The sequence below is a fragment of the Numenius arquata genome, chromosome 37 (assembly GCF_964106895.1).
Source record: "Numenius arquata chromosome 37, bNumArq3.hap1.1, whole genome shotgun sequence".
NCBI classification, from domain to species: Eukaryota; Metazoa; Chordata; class Aves; order Charadriiformes; family Scolopacidae; genus Numenius; species Numenius arquata.
The window spans coordinates 72266-90741 of NC_133612.1; the positions used below are offsets into that span (position 1 = coordinate 72266).

The following is an 18476-nucleotide window of genomic DNA, read 5'->3' on the forward strand; positions in this document are numbered from 1 at the left end:
AGGCACCTGCGGTGGTCACTGCACAAGGCCGGAATGTCTAGGAAGGGGCACCTTTGCCTCGGGGAGGAGACGGCATGAAGGAGGGCACAGTCCCCACGGTCCATTCGTGGGGGCAGCAGCTCTTGACCCTGCAGCCACCTATGCCAGCCTCCAGCTTGCCCCTCCTGGCAGGGTCAGTGGCGCTCACCCCCTGTCCTGCAGAACACCCTCTCACTTTACATTCTGCCCCCCCGCTGACAGCGGAGGAGGAGCAGACACCCCCCTGCCAGGGGAGGCTGCAGGAACTGAAATGCAGATGGCTGGCACTGCTTCTCCAGACCTTCCTCCTCTATTTGAGACAGAAAAGTCGTAGCTTTGTCTTATCTACACCTCTGCTTCCCACCGAGCTCTGGGTTTCATTTTCCAAAGAGGGGGTGGGACAGAGGCACCCTCAGGAAGGCGTGGGCTGCCCAGGCCCTGTGGGGAAAGAGGCAGAGACACTAAGACACCCGTGGTACGAGGTCCAAAGTCGCCACAGGCAACACAGGCAGAGGCACGGGCAAGGAGATTTCTGGAGGGTGTCAGGAATAGCTTCCTGCTACGGGCACTGGCAACCATCTGGGGGCTGGAGTCCTTCACCCGATGGCTCCACTGCCTGGGAATCATTACCCTCTGGGTGTACCAAGATGGCAGTTTTTCATTAAATGTGCGGAGAGCAGCTTCTACCAACTGTTCCCCGCTACAGCCCAACAGGTACAGCAGTGTCCTCTCCTCTGCCCATCTCCAGGCATGGGAGGAGCTGCTCACGGACCCTGGAAGCCAGCCCTGCTGCCTGCTGTGCTGCTCAGGGCCATGCCAACTGTCACCCTTCACCCCTACCTGCATCACTGTTCTCCTGCTGAGGGACACTGCTCACCTCGTTATGTTCCCACCTGTCTACAACCAGCTGTTGCTGACTGTCTCATAAGCATTCTGGAAAATGCTTACACTCTTTTTGCTATCAATACCTGCTTTGGCCTCACTAGAGGACAGGCCCAGAGTCCGTGACCACGGCTGGTAAAGTCATAGCAATACAGAATTGTGCAGGGACAAAAAATACCCAGTTGGTTCAGCTCGCAGTTTAAGACCAGATCACAGTTGAGAAAATGTAAACCCTGTACTAACCATGCTGCTTCAGCTTCTGTCTTTCAGGCTGTTTCCTGTGAGAAAATGGAAGCAGATTTTAGTGTGAGAATAAATTAATACAATAGTAAATTAATTTGAAACTTAGTTCATGGTCTAATTTGCTTCTCTCTTCACATATCTAGTGACTAGCCCAGGAAGGGCTAGTTACGGAAGGGAGGAGCAAGGCAAACCCAGGACACCTGGAGAGGTGCCGTAACTGCCCGAGTCTGTCTGTCCTTGTCACCCCAGGTCCCAGCGCAGTGAGGCAGGAGCAGGCAGGGCAGGCAGGAGCTCAGCTCGCGCCGGGGAGGAGAGAAGAGGAGAGAAGAGGAACGGCTGGTGCTGAGCCCAGCACCCGAGGGCCTTTCTCTGGCCTTGCCTTCCCCGGGCAGAGAGAGGAGAGGTGCCCTGTCCTGGCGTGGCCCAGGGCATCCTCCTGTGGCCAGAAGGAAGGACAGAGCTCCTGTCATTCTTCCCATGGGGGCTGGCCACTGTCTGCTTCTGTCCCCAGGACTCCCCAGCGCTGGCAGGCCTATAGCTTCAGCCCCACTCTCGCCTTTGTCCTGGCTCTCCAGCTGCTGGTTCCAAATGCCAAGCCCCTTTTTCTGCTCTTGGTGAATTGCTGGGCACGTGCATGTGTTGACATCCACCTAGGGCTTACCTTACGTGCTGCTGAGATGGACGATGGTGGAACGACGCCTTTCATTCCAAATGAAATTGTTGCTCTCTGAAAGTGGAATGCTTTTGGTCAGTGGGGAAGGATGGACTTGCTGTCAAGAGCAGATGGAGCCATTTATTTCTGCCTGGGTTGATACTCACTGCTCTGAAGGCATCTGGAAGTGTTGTGACTCTTCTCCTGAAGCACATACTATGTTATTTTAAGGCCGGGTTGTGCTGCCTAATCACAGCATTTACATAAGTGATATATTGGGAGGACAGAAAAACAGGCATGGGAGAGGGAGCCCCCAGGAATGCAGCCCAGCCCATGCAAAAGACAGGCTACACGCTCAAGGGAGATGTCTGCCTGCTCGTGTTCACTGACCCCAGCTGAAATCTCCAGGACTCGCATCTCCTCCTTCACTGTGTTACCGTTGCACTTATTAAGGGTATCATCCTGGCTGACCGACCCGACATCCAGGGAGCAATCAAAGAGCCTTATGGCCTCTTCCAGAAGCACCTCCTCAGGCAGTGCAATGTCGCCTGCCGGGTCCCCAGCAGCTTGGGTCTGGGGCGGCACAGTGGCTGAGGAGGACGTTGCTGCGCGGGAGGGATGTGGCTGCCCAGGGGTGCCCCTGTGGGGGTGGCTGTGTCAGAGAGGCTTAACAGTGCCGACTGCCCCTCTATGTGCTCATATCCCATGAGTTCTGAGTGAGACAGCCAATGTCACTGCAAGGCAACTCTCAATTAACTTTGAAAGGTCATGGTTACTGGGAGAGGATCCCAAGGGCTGGAAGGAAGTTGTCTTGCTGGAATGTAAGTCCTGTCTTTAAAAAGGGCAAGAAGAAGGATTTGGAAAGCTGTCAGCCTGTCTCATCTAACATCCTGCTAGACAAGCTGAGGAAGTATAGGCTAGAGAAGTCGAAGCTGAGGTGGACTGAGAACTGATCAAAAAGAGACAGGCTCAGAGGGTTGTGACCAGTGGCAAAAAGTCCAGCAGGAGGCCAGTCCCTGATGTAAGCCAGGGATTCATACTGGGTCCTATACTGCTTAACCTCTTCATTAAGAACCTCAATGATCAGGCACCCTCAGCAAGCTGCTGATGACACAAAACTGGGAGATAAAACAGATGGGTGTTCTACCATCCAGAAAGACCTCGACAGGCTGGAGAACTGGAAAGAAAGGAATCTCATGATGTTCAACAGTGAGAAAAGCAAGTCTGCACATAAGGAGAAATAATCCCCTGCACCAGTAAAGGCTGGGGGTTGACTGACTGAGAGCTTCTCTGCAGCTTGGCAGAGAAGGGCCTTGGGCTCCTGGTGGACAACAAGCTGACTATGAGCCAACAGTGTGGCCTTGTGGCAAAGAAGATCAACAGCCTCCTGAGGTGCTTTAGGAACAACATTGTCAGCAGATTGGGGAAAGTGGTCCTTCCCCTTTACTCAGCACTTCTGCAATACCAGGTCCAGGGCTGGACTCCCCAGTACAAGAGGGACATGGGCTTAGAGAAGTGTGTTCAATGAAGAGCCACAAAGATGATTAATGGACAGCAGCACCCTTCATGTGAATCGAGGCTGAGCGAGCTGGGACTGTTCAGCCTGGAGAAGAGCAGGCTCCAAGAGGGTTCTTGTCAAAGCACATAAATATCTGAGGACACGAAGAGGAGGGAGTCGTGCTGAGTCAGGCTCTTAGGGACATCCAGCAACAAGACGAGGCAATGGGCACAAACTGAAACACGTGAAATTTCCTCTGAAGATAAGAAAACACTTCTTTACTGAGGGTGGCTGATCACTGGAACTGGTTGCCCAGGGAGATTGTGGTGTCTCCATCCATGGAGATATTCAAAAGCTGTCTGAGCCCAGTCCTGGACAATCTTCTCCAGGTGGCCAAGCTTGCACAGCAAGAGAGTGGACTAGGCAGTCTACAGAGGCCTCTTCCAACACGCCTTATTCTGTGATTCTGGAATGCTCAGCAGTATTTCTGAGAAATTTTCTGTGATACCCTGTGCTGGTTGGACTCCTGGTGCCCAGTTCCCATCCTCCTTTTGAGGATGAACTCAGTCACTGTGCAATCCTGAGGACAAGGTTCACCAGGGATTACAAATGCCAGCAAATCCTCAAGACACAGCAGTGTTCACTACCCTCGCATCTACTGTCCATTCTCTCCCCCTACAGGGGTATGGGTTGGAAGTGACCTCTGGAGGTCTCAAGCACCATGGTCTGCTCTGAGCAGGGAGAACTTTACAGGTAGATCAGATTGATCAGTGCTTTCTCCTGACCCAGCGCTGATCCATAGTCATGGTGATTTCCCCCCTTCCCCCTAACCCCTAAAACTCTTGAGAAGTGTCCCTTTCTGCCCTCTCTTCTTCTTGTTCCTCATTGTTTTTTATCCTTTCCACCCCTCCCTATCCCCAGGCCAGATCCTCACACCTACTTTGACCAAGAATAATTGTACTGGTGCTGCTGGGATGGAGTTCTCCAGAGCAGCCCATACAGTGCTGTGCTTTGCATTGGTGGCTCAAATGGTGCTATTAACACACCGCTGTTCTGGTCAGTGCCGAGCAGCGCTCACACAGCTCAAGGCCTTGTCTCTCAAACACTCCCTGCCCCAAAAGTCAGGAGCCTGGGAGTGGGCAAGACAACGGTCAGAGACACAACCACGACAGCCAACTTGAACAGACCAAAGGGATGTTCCATACCTTGGGGCATGCAGGGTTATGATGTTCGTCTTCCAAGCAACCATGACACACTGAGGCCCTGCTGTCAAGAAGTGGCTAGACTTCTCCCTCCAATGGGAAGTAGTGCATGAATTCCTCTTTGGCTTTGTGTCTGTGCACAGCTGCTTCTTTATGTTTTTTTCTCTATTTAATCTGTCATGAACTTGATCCACGAGCCTTTCTGCCTTCCATTTTCTCCCAGTCCTCCAGGAGAGGGTGGTGAGTGAAAAGTAGGGTGGGTATTTGGCTGCTGGACAAGGTCAGCCTTCCATAACAATCAGACCCTACTGTCCAACTGTGGCCTCACTGGGATGCCCCATGATAGGGCAGCCAGGAGGTCCTCTCCAAGTGTAGATATGCACTGGGGGTCCCTCATGGGCACAGAGGAGGGCATGTGGAGATACCAAACCACTGCACAACCCAGCACAGAGGAACTGTGGTGGTACCCACAGGCTGACACCAGGGCACAGCCAGGGGCCATGGGCTCAACAGAGAAGACCTCCAGCAGCTCCGCTGCACAACCGGTCAGGGAGTAACACAGCCAGTGGTGCTCCTGAGAGAGGACAGTGGAATGGGAGGGGAAGCACCATGAGTGCAGGGCATCAACACGCAGGCACTGGGTATGCCATTCCCAGCAGGTTGTGCCAGTGGTTGAACCCTCCAAGGGACACCTGACCTCATAAGCAGTGCTGAGTCCTTTAGTGACCATGGGGAGATACTCTGGCTGCAGAGGGGCTGCCAGGAGTGCTGGGGCTGGTGCTGGGCAGGATCAGCTCTGCTCCAGCTGCTGGTTTCCAGTTGGACCTGCTCTGTGGTTTGCAGAAGACTGGACAGGGACAGGGGCAGGGCAGGACCGCCTGTCCTACTGATACAGCCACTGAGCCCAGCAGGAGGATGGAGATGGTCACACTGAAATGTGATCAGCGCTCCCCCAAACCGTGGTGACCGGTGAGGGCTGGAAGTGGCTGGTGGTGTTGTCCAAAAAATGGATTTGTTACCCGGTGTGCAATCACCAATCTTACACACCAGGATGAGATGTTGATTATTTATTTCAGAGCCGCACAAGGCTGGGTGCTCAAGTGGTTTCCCCCAAATCAAGCACACCAAATGAGACTTTCCAAGTGGTTTATATACACATTTTATAACGTCATTATCATATTAGTACCTCCTACCTATATTTGATTGGTTAGTAATTTACATAGGGTTGCACAATGGAGTTATAGCTAATATGCTCAGGGGAATGGTCTTCACCTGGACTAGGGTCTTCTTGACTGATGAGTGTGATTTTTAGTGTTGTAATGAAGGTAGTTCAGCTTAGGACACTCTAAATCCTCACTACGTTGCCAAGTTGGTGAAACTCTCCAAAACATGTTGATTAGTAGAGTTCTCAAGGTCCATATGCTCATATGTTCCAGGATGTTTCTCCTCAAGAACATTAACACTTGTTTTCCTTGATTGGGAGTTCTTTCACTAATCATCCTCGACCGACCCAAGGATAGAATCTTCCTTATCCATGAGTATGTACACATGGTTTCTCAATATTAGTCACTATTAACCATTTTGCGGATATGCTTTGGTAACAGTACGAGGACATGGGTCTTGAATGAAGCTCCTGTGGAAGTCTTTCCTGTCTGTTCATGCAGCAACAAACCAGGCTGGCTTTCTGCATTGAGGGACTTTTCTTGAGTGCAGAGTCCCTTCAGTGCAAGTCCTGACACAGGGGCACAGCTTCCCTTTCGATGCCACCCTTCAGGAGGGATGACGGGGAGTGCAGGGACACCCATCCTTTAGCTACTTCCCGTGCCTGGTAGTGTACCAGGAGAGTGTGCACATGGTGTTCCTGTACATGCTCTCTGCTTTCCTGGGGGCTCCAGATTCCCTTCCAGAAAGGGGGGCAGCTACCATTCAGCTCTGCTGCATGTGAAACAGCCCTGGGCAGGCAATTCAGAGCCCATTCACCATCTCCAGTGGCACTGGGCACCCACACGTAGGAGCTGAGTCCAGCCCTCATTCTCCAAAGCATCTTCCTGTGACTCTTCCCAGGAACCCATGGAGAAGCAAGCTCAGCAATAGGCCATGGAGAGTGCAGTTCCTGGAACTTATTCCTGACTTCATCCAGAAGAAGAGCCAACCTTCAGGCACTGCACTTGGAGAGACAACCTTTATTACAGAGATGCTCCTCGGGCAGATGGGTGCGACATTATGATGACACATTTACCTAAAGCCCCTGGGTTAGAGGGCACAGCGGGATCATGCCTGAGGAGATATGGAATGAATTCAAACACTTCTGTATGAGTATGATCATCACAGATGCAAAAGCAAATAAAGCACAAGCCTGTCCTGGGACAAATTAGGAATAACCTGTGAGGAGAGAGGGGCAGCCTACTGCTGCTGAAGGTGAAGCCATTGAATCAGTTTCCTCAGGGCATCCTTCAGCTCCTGGTTCCTCAGGCTGTAGATGAGGGGGTTCACTGCTGCAGGCACCACCGAGTAGAGAATTGCCACCACCAGATCTAGAGCTGTGGGAGAAATGGAGGGGGGCTTCAGGTAGGCAACCATACAACTGTGAATAAACATGGAGAGCACGGCCAGGTGAGGGAGGCACATGGAAAAGGCTTTGTGGCGTCCCTGCTCAGAGGGGATCTTCAGCACGGCCCTGAAGATCTGCACATAGGACACCACAATGAAAACAAAACATCCAAAAGCAAAACCAAGACTAAACACAAGAATCCCAGTTTCTCTGAGGTAGTCATCTGAACAGGAGAGCTTGAGGATCTGGGGGATTTCACAGAAGAACTGGTCCACGGCGTTGCCCTGGCAGAGGGGTAGTGAAAATGTATTGACTGTGTGCAGGAGAGCATGGAGAAACCCACTGCCCCAGGCGGCTGCTGCCATGTGGGCACAAGCTCTGCTGCCCAGGAGGGTCCCGTAGTGCAGGGGGTTGCAGATGGCAAGGTAGCGGTCATAAGCCATGATGGTGAGAAGAGAATACTCTGCACCAAAAAAGAAGAATAAAAAGAAGACCTGGGCAACACATCCTGAGTAGGAGATTGCCTTGGTGTCCCAGAGGGAATTGGCCATGGATTGAGGGACGGTGGTGGAGATAGACCCGATATCAAGCACAGCAAGGTTGAGGAGGAAGAAGAACATGGGGGTGTGGAGGCGGTGGTCACAGGCTATGGCCGTGATAATGAGGATGTTGCCCAGGAGGGCAGCCAGGTAGATGGCCAGGAAGAGCCAGAAGTGCAAGAGCTGCAGCTCCCGTGTGTCTGCGAATGCCAGGAGGAGGAACTCAGTGATGGAGCTGCTGTTGGACATTTGGTCCCTCTGGGACTCGGGTGCTGTCCAAGGAGAAAAAGACAAGCTTGTCTGAGGAAAACCTGTTCTGTTTGTCATCAAGTCTACCCACATCACCTCTTTTCTTCTCAAGAGGACCTTCATGAAGCTTCCTCTCTTCAGTTCTTGTTTGCTATGGCTGAGTGTGCCATGAGCAGCAGGGCCTCATCCGATGGGCTCCTCAGGAATCAGACCTGCTGTACAGCAGCTGGTCCACAGAAGCAGGAAAAAGCCCCATATATATATTGAGGTGGTCACTGAGGATGCACACTCTGGGCTGAGTGCAGGAGCCTGGGTACAGTGACCCTGTGGGAATCGTCTCCATGACCTGGAGGAAAAGAGCACATTAGCACTAGGGCCACCTTCCTCTGGAAAAGTGCCCTGGGAGGGATTTTTCTTTTTTGGTTTTACCGTTCCAAGCAGAGGTGCCTGATTCTGCATCAGTCACCACTGAGATAGACTCTATCCTGCCATTAGACTCTGTCTTCCCATCAATTCACTCTCTGCCTTCCATCTGCAAACATGGTCACGAGAGAGGGACAGGTGAGGACTATCCCTACATGCACATCCTCACTCACCTGAGAGGCCCCTGTCAAGGAGGAAGGCTGCTCAGCATCTTCCTGCTCCATGCTCCAGCAGATGGGCTGTAGCACAGGGGCTTAGCAATACACCTTCTTCATTTCTAGATACCCTTGTCAGATATGGGGCGTGTTCTTTGAAGGGGTAGAAATTGTCAGCTTTTGGATTGCTCTCAGCATCAGCACTAGTGAGTCCTGAGAGACAAGAGGGTTTCCTTTGCCTTCTTGTACAGTCAGGAGAGCTGGTCTCTGCAGCAATCTTGTTCCCAGCTGCCCCATCCTGCTTCTCTCAGCTAGAGGATGATCACACTCAGCAGTTACTCTGAGAAAGGGACTGGACAGGGACTGGACAGAGACCGGGGGGTTCATGATCCAAAGTGCAAATTCACCAAACTCCTCTCGCTTGTCCATGTTTGTCCACGAACTGTTTCTCAGTCTTTTTCCATCCCATCCTCTGTGAACTGAGATCTGCCCTGCAGAAACCTCCTGGTGGCAGAGCAAACGCTGGGGCAGCCTCGTGTTTGCTGGTCCAGAGGAGCAGGTCAGAAGAAAACATGCCATGGCCAGAAACCATGATGCTGCTGCAGTCTTGGACTAAAGAGTGGGCGACAGGTTGTTATCAGGTTTCCAGCAGACCTACTGGTCTGCCAGTCTCAGTCTCATGTTCAAACTGAACATCTTAATTTCTATTTGTCTCCCTTCTCCTACCCTTCCCAGTAGGAGGAAACTGCAAACACATTCTCAGGAAAGTTTTTTGTTCTTTAAAGGAATTCCTGACTTGACCTTCCTCTTGAAAAGTCCCCCCGGAAATGTCCTGGGGGTGGATGTGGACCTGTGAGCAGCCCTAACCCACACAGCTTCCTCTTGAAAGCAAAATGAGCCTGCTCTGCTGCAGGTCACTCCTCCCACCCACAGCTTCTCCCCACAGCGTTGTGGGGAGCTCCCCGGGCAGGCTGAGCTGACCCTGGAAGGCGGCAGAGTCCCTGCCCCGGCACACAGCCCCCGGGGGTGCAGGGACCCTGCTCTGAAGGACAGCCCTGGGCACCCTGGCTGCACACCTGGATTTATACCCCTCCAACACTGCCCGGAAGAAGGCAGCCGTCATGCCCTGTCCCTCTGAGGGTGCAGCAGGGAAGCTCCGCTCTGGAGCACATCCTTCTCATCTGCACTAGAAAAGCTATGAGAGCCCTCCTGGAAGATCCCATAGGTTCTTGGATGTGCCAGCTTTGAGAAATCAGTCCAGGAACTGCATCTGCAATGCTCTGCAGCCAGAGACTTACCATGGGAGAGGCTGTAAAGATTTCTCCTGCAGTGAGCTCTTAGCATTCTCCTTCCCCAAACTGCCTTTAACCTCCGTGTCTCGCTTGTCTCCTCTAAGTGCCCCCAGCCCTGCTGCGCTTGGCAGAGGAGCTGCTCCTGGGCAGAGCTGTCTCTCTGCAGCGCTGCCCACTTGCCATGAGCTTCCTCTGTCCCAGGAGCCCGGCCCAGCTCAGCAGCAGAGGAACAGCCCAAGACGTCACTTTTTCTGCCTCCTCTGGGCTCCCTCTAGGTGTCCCTGGAGCTGAAGTAATAAGTGGTGTTTTCTCCCTCAGCTGGGGAGAGACACTTACTTTCAGTAATATAATTTCTCTTACCAGAGGCAGATTTAGCTCTAAAAATCATTTTTTCTTGTCCCATTTTTAGGCAGAACACCTAGTCAGTGAAAGGCAGGGATCTCCTTTACTCCTTTCCTGCTGAGACAAGAGATTCAGCTGAGTGGCATCTCCTCCAAGGTTTGCAGTCCTGGGGCTCAACTGGGGACTCAGCTCCAGCCCATGCCCACCACAAACCCTCAGGAGGTGGGATTCCTCTTGCCTCAGTTCAGGTGTGCACAAAATAGTTACCTGCATGTGAGCTGTTTGTCTCACCTCCCATGGGAATTAATAGAGGTGAAGGCCAGGAGTGAGCAATTCAGATGCCAACACCTGGTGACATTTGTTGTGCCAGAGATGAGCCTGTGCAGGCAACTGCAAGCTCTGACGCAGCAATGCCAAGAGACAGGACAGTGTCTGAGAGCATCATTTTTTAGCATGGTGAGGAATTCCTCTGGCCAGCTGAAATGACAGCAGAGTCCCACAATCAGGACAACAAAACCTATCCCTCCTCATTATTTTCTGGAAACGCTCTAGGGACAGCCAGATGGCCAAATGGAGTCACGTGCTACCAGGAGCGCAAAGAACTTTGAATTCCAGCTCAACCAAAGATGTCTGTGTGTTCCGGATTTGGCTGGGATAGAGTTAGATTTCCTCATAGTAGCCAGCATGGGGCTATGTTTTGGATTTGCGATGAAAGCAGTGCTGATAACACAGGGATGTTTTCACTATTGCTGAGCAGCACTTACACAGCACCGAGGCCTTTTCTGCTCCTCACACCTCCCCACCAGTGAGTAGGCTGGGGGTGGGCAAGAAGTTGGGAGGGGACAGAGCTGGCACAGCTGACCCCCAGTGACCGAAGGGATATTCCATTCCATATGACATTATGCTCAGCAATAACAACTGTGGAAAGAAGGAGGAAGAGGCAGGGGGCGTTCAGAGTGATGGTGTTTGTCTTCTCAAGTAACCATTCTGTGTGATGGAGCTTTCCTACAGACAGCTGCCTGCTGATGGAAAGTACTGCATGAATTCCATGTTTTGCTTTGCTTGCACCCACGGCTTTTCCTTCCCCTATTAAACCGTCTTTGTCTCAACCCAGCTTTCCCACTCTCACTCTTCCGATCCCCTCCTCCGTTCCACTGAGGGGGAGGGAGGGAGTGGTGCCCAGTAGCTGGGTGATGTTAAACCATGACAGTGTGCCTCACCAAATGACTCACCCACCTCAGAGGAGCTGGGCATTGAGTTCCTCCTCTCTTAAGCACTTCTGACCAATGCAGCTCTCCACTTGGCCCACGGCACATCAGGGCCATAAACCCACACTCAGGTTACTCAAGGGGAATCTTCACAACTGTCCCAGCTCCCCAGTCAGCTGAGCTTCTGTCTTTGGCAAGACCTGGCATCCCCAACGTCTTCCATTAAGGGAGAAGGGAAAGCATGAGAAACCACTGGAGCTTCTTCCTTCCTCTCCCACCTCATGCCAAATAGGCCAAACAGAAACTTTGCAGTGGCAAAGATGACGTCAGAACAAAGGCCTCCAAGGAGTGACATCACTGACCTCTGCATCAATAAGAAGGAGGATTTAGATTCTTTAACCTTCCTGAGGAGGGAAAGTAATGGGGCAGTGTCGAGCACTCTCCCGGTTTGGGGTGGAGCAGAGCCAACTTTCTGTTCAGAGAGGTTCTTGCTCTTACTTGTTGCTGTAGCAACCAGGCTCAGCTGAGTTGGTTGTTAACCCCATGGAGGGTTTGCCCCTCTGGGGAGGAGTGGACAGGTCAGGCGACCCAAACTGACAAATAGGGTATTCCATCCCATCTGCCACGCTCAGTATAAAAGTTGAGGGATCTGTGTTGGCTCCTCTGCTTTGGCTCCTCTTCTTCAGCTTGTTGTCAAGGGTTCTTCCTCAGTGAGGAGGACCCTGTCAGTTGGTCTGCCTTTGATCTCCATCGGAGAGTTCTGGAGTCCAGTTCCGGAGTCCAGTTCCCATTCGTCACTGAGACCAGCCTGGAACTTTCCCACTGCCTTCCAATGCCATCTGCCTGGGAACTTGATACGATTTTGTATAAATGTATATATACTGTATATATTTGTATTATATATTTATGTTATCTATTTCATTATTTTCTTTTTATTTTATAATTGATATTTCACTAAAGTAGTTTAGGTTTTTTTCCTAGACTCGTATCTGTCTCTATCTCTCTTTTTCCTCTCCTTGGAGTGAGAGGTGGGGCAGAGCATCGATTGTCTTGTCAATGGCCAACGCATCCCAAACTATGACAAGCACCCTTTTAGATAGTGTTCAGGAGAGGCCACTTTGAGCAGTCCTGTGTGCTCCTCTCATCCCTGGCTTGTTCCAGCTCCAGCTGAGCTTTGGCTTTCCTGGCTCCATCCCTGTGCCTTCAGGCCAGGTCCCTGTTTATCTCCCTTCACCCTCTCTGCACTTCCTTTGTGTGTTTGAACTCCTAGGTCCAATGTCCCCTGTTCATCCATGTCAATGCCCTGCCAGGCCCTGCTCAGCTCCCAGCACAGCAGATTGGTGTGTGCCTGGGCTTTGAGCACGTTGTCCCTAAAGATCCAAGAGGACCCCCCAGTCCCTTTGCTCTGCAGGACAGTCCAAGCAGATCCTCAGCCAACTGAAAGCAGATCTCCTGCAGTTCTCCACTGCGACTCTGCTAGTTGTCCTACTTCTCCACCATCTCATGGTCATTGCAGCCATGGCTGCCCTCGGCATTCATCTCCTCATGCAGATTCACCTTGTCTGTGAATAAGAGACCTGCACTTGCCAGCTCACAGACTGTATGTATCAAAATGCTGACTTCAATGTCCTCCAGGAATCTCCTGGGTTGCTTGTGCCCAGCCCTGCTGCCTTTCCAGTGGATTTTGGGATGGTTCAGCTTCCTGTGTAACTGAGGACCTGTCACCATGAGACTTTTTCCAAGGAAAGGCTGCGTGCCCCTTTGCGCAGAGCTCATCTCCACCTCCTCACCCTCCTGCCTGCCTTCCTGAGGAGCCATTGCCATCCATGGCTGCCCTCCCACCATTCGAGCTGTCCCACCCGGGCTCTGCAGTCCCTGTGGGGGAGCATGCTTATGCCTGGCCAGCAGAAATGGCAGTGCCGGGGAAGAGAGAGAAGAGGCTGGCAAAGGGGAGGTGGTTGTAAGGTTAATTCTGTTGCAAGAAAAAAGACACATAAGGAGTGGCATCATAGGTAGGATGTGGATTTTGAGGTCACTTATTTTCAAGAGCCCAATTGGCCAGGAGCCAGAGCAGGTTTAGTGATATCGCCTGGAGTACCAGAAAACCCGCCTAGTGGTACTGATAACTGGGGAGAGGGGAGAGGAAGGTAAAGATGCCATGGCTGGAGATGGAGTGAGGTGCCTTTACTATTGCAGTAATCTGACCGACTTGTGGCAGGCAGGCAGATAGGGTGACATCAGCAAGTGCCTCACAAACACCAACATGACACAGATGACAGCTCAGGCAGTGGAGAGGTGTATAGGTAGGTAAAAGCCAATGTGGCTGGGTTCTTGCTTGTGAGGTCACCTCATTACAGCAATGTGATTGGCCAGGGGCAGGGAGGCATCATGAGGTCATCAAGAACACCAGATGTGAAAGCTTCAGGCAGATGACTGGTCCCCTGGTTAGGTCCTACCCTGGGCTGAAGGTACCTCAACAGGACATGGGAAACTAAAGGATATGGTATGAGAAATTGCCGCATAGAATCATAGAATCATGGAATCGTCTAGGTTGAAAGAGACCCTTGGGATCATGGAGTCCAACCATCTACCCTACTCTACAAAGTTCTCCCCTATACCATATCCCCCAACACCACATCTAAACGTCTCTTAAACGCATCCAGGGATGGTGACTCAACCACCTCCCTGGGCAGCCTGTTCCAATGCCCAACCACTCTTTCTGTGAAAAATTCTTTCCTAATGTTCAGTCTAAACCTACCCTGTTGGAGCTTGAAGCCATTCCCTCTCGTTCTGTCATTAGTTACCCGTGCCAAGAGACCAGCACCAACCTCTCTACAGTGTCCTTTCAAGTAGTTGTAGAGAGTGATGAGGTCTCCCCTCAGCCTCCTCTTCCTCAAACTAAACAGTCCCAGCTCCTTCAACCGCTCTTCATAGGATTTATTTTCCAGGCCCTTCACCAGCTTCGTTGCCCTCCTCTGCACTCGCTCCAGCACCTCGATATCTCTCTTGTATTGAGGTGCCCAAAACTGGACACAATACTCGAGGTGTGGCCTCACCAGTGCTGAGTACAGGGGCACAATCACCTCCCTACTTCTGCTGGTCACGCTGTTTCTAATACAAGCCAGGATGCCGTTGGCTTTCTTGGCCACCTGGGCACACTGCCGGCTCACGTTCAGCCGCTTGTCAATTAGAACCCCCAGGTCTCTTTCTTCCAGGCAGCTTTCCAGCCACATTTCCCCAAGCCTGTAGCGCTGCTCGGGGTTATTGTGGCCCGAGTGCAGAACCTGGCACTTGCCCTTGTTGAAACTCATACCATTGATGTTGGCCCAATGATCCAATCTATCTAAGTCTCTCTGTAGAGCTTCCCTATCCTCCTGGGAATCAACACTCCTGCTTAACTTGGTCTCATCTGCGAACTTGCTGATGATACACCCTATGTCCTTGTCAAGATCATCAATAAAGACATTAAACAGAAATGGTCCTAACACTGAGCCCTGAGGCACACCACTTGTGACCCACCACCAGCTGGATTTAAATCCATTGAGCACCACTCTTTGGGACCTTCCAGTCAGCCAGTGCTTGATCCAGCGGATCGTATGCTCATCCAGGCTGTGTGAAGCCAGTTTTTCCACGAGAATTGTATGGGGGACAGTACCGAATGCTTTTCGAAAGTCCAGGTATACAATATCAACAGCCTTTCCCTTGTCCAATAATCTGGTTATTTTGTCATAGAAGGAGATCAGGTTCGTCTGGCAGGACCTGCCTTCTATAAACCCATGCTGACTAGGCCTGATCCCCTGGTTGCCCATTATGTGGGTTTTGATGGCACTCAGGATGACCTGCTCCATGGCCTTCCCTGGTATCGAGGTTAGACTGACAGGTCTATAGTTTCCTGGATCCTCCTTTTTGCTTTTCTTGTAGATGGGTGTTACATTTGCCACCCTCCAGTCCATTGGGACCTCCCCAGTTAGCCATGACTTCCTGTAAATGATGGAAAGCGGTTTGGCGAGCACGTCTGCCAACTCTTTCGGCACTCTTGGGTGTAACCCATCCGGTCTCATAGACTTGTGTGCATCCAAGCGGCATAGCAGGTCACTGATCTCTTTCTCTTTAATCGTGATGCTCTCACTCTGCTTCCCCTCCCTGTCTCCTAGCTCATGAGGCTGGGTGTCCAGGGAACAGCTAGTTCCACTGCTAAAGACTGACGCGAAGTAGGCGTTGAGCACCTCAGCCTTTTCCTCATCCATTGTGACTATGTTTCCCTCTGCATCCGATAAAGGAGGGAGATTTTCCCTAATCCTCCTTTTGTTGTTAATGAATTTATAGAAACATTTTTTATTATCCTTAACAGCTGCAGCTAGGTTGAGCTCTAGCTGCGCTTTGGCTCTCCTAATTTTCTCCCTGCACAGCTTTGCTACATCTTTACAGTGTTCATGAGAGACTTGCCCCCTCTTCCAAAGGTTGTAGACTCTCTTTTTGTTTTTGAGATCCAGCAAGAGATCCCTATTTAGCCAGGCTGGCCTCCTACCCCGCCTACTTGTTTTTTGGCACACGGGGACAGCCTGCTCCTGTGCCTTTAAGACTTCTTTCTTGAAGTATGTCCGTCCTTCCTGGACTCCTGTATCCTTAAGGGCATCCTCCCAAGGGATTTTGTCTAACAGTCTTCTGAACAGATTAAAGTTTGCCCTCCGGAAGTCTAAGGTGGCAGTTTTGGTAACCCTTCTCCTTGTTTCTCCAAGGATAGAGAACTCAATCATCTCATGATCACTGTGCCCTAGACGGCCTCCAACCTTTACTTCCCCCACAAGTTCTTCCCTGTTCACAAGGAGCAGGTCTAGAAGGGCACTTTCCCTGGTCGGCCCACTTATCAGCTGCATGAGCAAGTTATCCTCCACACATTCCAGGAACCTCCTGGATTGTTCCCGGTCTGCCGTGTTGTATTCCCAGCAGATATCGGGGAGGTTAAAGTCCCCCACAAGAACAATAGCAAACAACTGCGGTATTTCTCCCAGTTGCTTATAGAAGGCTTCATCCACCTCACTGCTTTGGTTGGGAGGTCTATAGCAGACTCCCACAGCGATATCACCTTTATTTGCCCTTATCCTAATCCAAACACTCTCGACCCTGTTATCACTATACTTAATTTCTGAGCTCTCATAGCATTCACTAACATACACAGCCACTCCGCCACCTCTCCTTTCCTGTCTATCCCTCCTGAAGAGCTTGTAGCCTTCGATTGTGGCACTCCAGTCATGTGAGGCATCCCACCACATTTCTGTGATAGCCACTATGTCATAGTTTTCCTGGTGCATCATGGCTTCAAGCTCCCCCTGTTTGTTGTTCATACTGCGTGCGTTGGTATAGATGCACTTCAGACGATCTAATGGTTTCAACATCTTTTTGTGAGTGTGGGCCCCATTTCCTACCAGGCCCCTCTCAGGTGTTTCCATAATTTCTAGGTGTCTATCACTTCTCTGAAATGAATTGGTAGAGTAGGAGTCCTTGCTAGTCCACCATCCCTCAAGCCCTGGCGTGTTTCCCTTGAGTTTAGTCCTAACAGGCCCAGTTATCCCCCCCCTCATATCTAGTTTAAAGCCCTGTTAACGAGTCCTGCTAATTTCCTGTCCCAAAATTCTTTTCCCCCTCTGGGACAGGCGCATCCCACCTGCCAACAGCATGCCAGGTGTCTCATACGTCAACCTATGATTAAAAAACCCAAAGCCCTGTCGATAACACCAGTCCCAAAGCCACGAATTGACCTGCTGTCTCTTCCTATTAATTTCCTCGCTCATGATAGCCACTGATGGGATAGAGGAGAACACTACTTGTGGCACACATGTGGCAGAGAACAGTGTGAGAAGGGACCAGAAGTGCAGGTGGCACCATGTGTCCCATCTGGGTGTCACAGGTGGTCGTAGAGCAGAGACACGAGGAGTGACAGAACTGCACACATAAGTGGAGGGGAGCACTGGGGAGCTTTGGAGCAGTCAAGTCTTGTCAGTGTTGCAATTTAAGACCCAGCTGACCTCTTCAAGGGTATCCCAGCTGCCAAAGGAGGGTACAAAGGGAGCAGCCCTGTGACTACTGGGAAAAAAGTCATCGGTGAGGGTTATTAATTGAGGATACTGGGGCAGAGAAAGGGAGGCCACAAGGTGACCTGGGAGGAAGGAGCCTGTGGAAGGGGAGAAGAGAAGCATGCAAGGGGCCAGCTGCATGTGGCCACTGGTCAGCGCTGGTCTGGCCAAACCCTGTGCCTGATCATGGTGGTCTGTCCTGCCTTCTTATTAAACTCTGCTCCTGGCTATTTGCTGTGTGATTATGCTTACTCCCCTCCGCTCTATCACTCCCCTTTCTCAACTGGGAAGGGGGAGAAAAATACAACAAAAGGCTCCTTGGTGGAGCTAAGGACAGGGAGCTCACTCGGCAAGTGCCATCATGGGCAAAACAGACTTGACTCAGGGAAGTTAATTTAATTTGTTGCCAATCTAAAGCCAGAATAGGGTAAGGAGAAACAAGAACAAATCTTAAAACCCCTTCTCCCACCCCTCCCTTCTTCTGGGGTTCAACTGCACTCCCGATTTCTCTGCCTGCTTCCACCAGCAGGGGGAGGGGGAAATGGGGGTTGCAGTCAGTTCATCAGGTGTCGTCTTTGCCGCTCCTTCCTCCTCTTGCTCCTCCGCTGCTCCAGCGTGAGGTCCCTCCCACAGGAGACAGTTCTCCATGAACTGCTGCAACTTGGGTCCTTCCCACGGGCTGCAGTCTTTCACAAACTGCTCCAGTGTGGGTTCTTTCCTTGGGGTGCAGTCCTTCAGGAACGGGCTACTCCAGTGTGGGTCCCCATGGGGTCACAGGTCCTGTCAGAAGACCTGCTCCAGTATGGGCTCCTCTCCACAGGTTCACAGGTCCTGACAAGAGCCTGCTCCAGCACAGGCTTCCAACAAGGTCCCAGCCTCCTTTGGGTGTATCCACCTGCATCAGCATGGGATCCTTCATGGACTGCAGGTGGATATCTGCTCCAGTGTGGACCTCCATGGGCTGCAGGGGGGGCAGCCTGCTTCACTATGGTCTTCACCACGGGCTGCAGAGGAATTTCTCCCTCCACCACCTCCTCCCCCTCCTTCTTCACTGACCTTGGTGCCTGCAGAGTTGTTTCTCTCACAATCTCCCTCCTCTCTTCCAGCTGCTGTTGCACAGCAGTATTTACCCCTTCTTAAATATGTTA

At 51.5% G+C, this 18476-nt stretch overlaps 1 protein-coding gene across 1 annotated transcript; it reads right to left on the reverse strand.

Moving 5' to 3' along the window:
- Nucleotides 1–6898: 6898 nt before the first annotated feature.
- LOC141476512 (olfactory receptor 14C36-like) lies at nt 6899–7834 on the reverse strand. The gene has a single exon (XM_074165204.1). It carries the CDS (start codon nt 7832–7834, stop codon nt 6899–6901), a length of 936 nt encoding a protein of 311 aa, XP_074021305.1.
- Nucleotides 7835–18476: the final 10642 nt, after the last annotated feature.

What these genes read in the sequence shown, in the direction of transcription:
- LOC141476512 (XM_074165204.1), bottom strand. Translation starts at nt 7,834, where the DNA reads ATGTCCAACAGCAGCTCCATCACTGAGTTCCTCCTCCTGGCATTCGCA.